This window comes from Acanthisitta chloris, unplaced genomic scaffold (assembly GCF_000695815.1).
Source record: "Acanthisitta chloris isolate BGI_N310 unplaced genomic scaffold, ASM69581v1 scaffold36176, whole genome shotgun sequence".
Lineage (NCBI taxonomy): Eukaryota > Metazoa > Chordata > Aves > Passeriformes > Acanthisittidae > Acanthisitta > Acanthisitta chloris.
Genome location: NW_008679272.1, coordinates 1,600 through 4,275, shown reverse-complemented (window position 1 = coordinate 4,275; position 2,676 = coordinate 1,600). Strand labels below are relative to the sequence as shown.

Below are 2,676 nucleotides of genomic sequence, written 5' to 3'. Positions count from 1 at the left end.
GCGGACCGCCCCGCTCGGCACAGCACCGCCCGGCTCCGGGGGGAGCGGGGGGAGGCGGAACACAGCCCCTCCGCGGCTCCCAGGGGCTCGGGGCAAAGCCTTCTGATGGAGGAGAGGGGGCTCAGCCCCCCAGGAACTCAGGTGTGATGGGGGACAGTCCCCAAACCTGCCCCGGAGAGCACAGGGGTACCCACAAAGGCGTAGGGGGACCCATAACCACCCTGACTCTCAGGCTAGCACACAATGGAGGAGCTCAATGCCACTCATGAGTGGTTGCCCCCAGGGGTTCTGCATCCACCAACAGCACAGACTCCAGTACCTGCCCCTAAGAGCTGAACACCGTAACTGCCCACCCCCCACAACTGTTTTGGGTTCAGTACCCATAAGACAAGACCCAGACCCCATAAAGCAAGAGTGGGGGGCAGGCAAATTGGGTCAGGAGAAGGTAGAGCAATAGGTCTCCCCCCCCCAGCTAGCTAATGGAGATTCACACAGCCCCACACCAGCCCCCCACAAAATGGGGGGATATTTATTTACACAGTAGCTTGTTCTGGACACAGCTCAGGGCTGGGGGTGCACACAGCGAGCTCTCTCCCTCCCCTCTCTGCATAAAGGGGGGATCAGCACCCAGAGTAACAGCATCTCCCACTCCCCAAAGCAGCCTCTCTTTCCAGTCCTGCATCCTGGCCACAGCAGACCCAAGCCAAGCAGCCAGGACTAGCCCCGATGCTGTTCTGGAGGGTCTTCCTGGAACATGTGTCCATGACAACACCTCACGGAGTGGGGACATCCCCAAGTCAGGGCACCAGCACCACAGGCTCAGTCCATCTTGATGGGCTCCTTCTTACACTGCCTGGTCTCCCGGACAATCTTGACCAGGGAGAGGAGAATGGGAACAGCCATGGGCAGGAAGAGTGGGATGTAGATGGCAAATTTCTGGTCATCAGGGAAGTAGAGGAGATGGAGGAGAGATGGATCAAAGAAGGCTCGCTCTGAGCAGGTGACAGCCTCCTTACTGGCCTGGAAAGCTGCGTGCAGATGGCCCATGGATAGCTTGGCTATGGCACTCTGCACTGAGGACACCGCCCGGTACACCTGTGTGGGAACAACACCAATGGTCAGTCCCTGGCCAGGGAGGACCTCAGGGAGACCCATCCCCCTCCACTCCCCACCTCAGGGTGCCCCAGCCTTACCTCAGAAGCAACATCATCCTTGATGACAATGTTCCCAATCTTGTCCAGGAGCTGGGCCAGCGAGGTCAGGGTGGTGGACACAGTGGCGATGTTCTCCACAGTGTGGGCCCAGAGCAGGTGGTCAAGCTCCCAGTCAGCCATCCCCTCATTCCCTGGACTCTCCAGCAGGAACTCGGGGGGCACCTCTTCCCGAGATAGCCCAAAGAGTAATCTGGGAGTAGAAGGAGAAAGCCTCAGCACATATCACAAACCTGTATTCCCACAAGCTCCCTGCTCTTCCCTGCTGCATTCAGTCCCAACCCTGACTAATGGACTCCTGGATGTGGGGCAGGACAAGCCAAGCCTCCTACCTCAGGAGACTGCAGATGTGCCAGCACCCATGGCCACAGAGCAGTGATGGTCAGTGGTTAGCACCTCAAAGGACATCAAAAGCCACCCTCAGCCTCCCAGAGCCCAGAGAGAGATGAGTGAATTAGCTGCATGGGTCCAGACTGCTCTGACCCCACTGATTTCCACATGTGCCAGGACAGCAGATGCCTGGGGAGGGAAGAGAGCATTCTCACCGGAGCTGGGCCAGGAAAACCTCCATCACTCGTGCCATGTCCACATCCACATGCAGTGGGAGAGAGGTTTGGGTGGAAGCAGGAGTTTCAACATTGTAAACCTGCAGGACAGCATGTCAGTGAGGCACAGCCAGAGCCCTAGAGCTGGCAGGGTCACCAGCTGGGAATGGGGAGTCACCACCTTGTCTGAACATTGCCAGCACCCCCATGGCTCCATACCATGATGCCACCCCAGCGGGGGCTGTGGAAGGCATTGGTGCTCACTGGGGTTCCATCCTTGTCCTGGATATACAGAGGGGAGTGGGAGCGCTCTGGCACATACAGCAGGAAGTTCAGGACGGGGTAGAGTGAGGCAGCACTGGAACCTGCAACAGGACAGAGTCAAAGAACTTCCCAGGCTGGCAGGGACAGAGGGAGCAGCCCACAGCCCAGCTCCTCCTTCACAGCAAAGCCTTGAGCAGAACTGCCACCCCAGTAGGTCTCAGCCACTCTTGCTCTCATCCAGAGCTGACAGGAGGAAAGGGACACAGGCCGCAGGCACAGCTGTCCCCCCTCCTTCAGCAGAGCCTAGTCCCATGAGACAGCTCTCGGTGATCCATGAGCACAGTGCTCACCCAGCCGGGCCTCCACGGGGTTGATGACATGTGGGAGACTGTGAGCACTCAGAAGGAAGCTGGAGGACTCTTTGTCATACCGTGGTGTCACTCCTAGGACAGCATAGTACAGGATCTGCAGGCACACAACAGACCTGTTGCTGGCAGAGAAGCACATCCTGGGACACCCAAGAAGGCCAGGGCTGGGCAGTCCCCACTGCCTCTGCCAGCCCTCACCTGTGAGTCCACAGAGAAGTTGGCCACCAAGCTCAGCTTGTCCAGGACAGGCTTCACATAGCGGTTCACAGCACCCTCAATGTCCCAGTC

At 58.6% G+C, this 2,676-nt stretch overlaps 1 protein-coding gene across 1 annotated transcript in view; it reads right to left on the bottom strand.

The window, feature by feature from the left end:
* Positions 1-612: 612 nt before the first annotated feature.
* PIGS (phosphatidylinositol glycan anchor biosynthesis, class S) overlaps positions 613-2,676 on the bottom strand; it is a gene marked incomplete at its 5' end in the record, with an annotated part of 3,658 nt that continues 1,594 nt past the window's right edge. Inside the window, 6 exons of the mRNA XM_009077230.1 lie at positions 613-1,095; positions 1,194-1,404; positions 1,757-1,857; positions 1,976-2,121; positions 2,371-2,485; positions 2,587-2,672. Coding sequence (XP_009075478.1) covers positions 820-1,095; positions 1,194-1,404; positions 1,757-1,857; positions 1,976-2,121; positions 2,371-2,485; positions 2,587-2,672 — 935 coding nt within the window. The remainder of the gene's footprint in view (positions 1,096-1,193; positions 1,405-1,756; positions 1,858-1,975; positions 2,122-2,370; positions 2,486-2,586; positions 2,673-2,676) is intronic.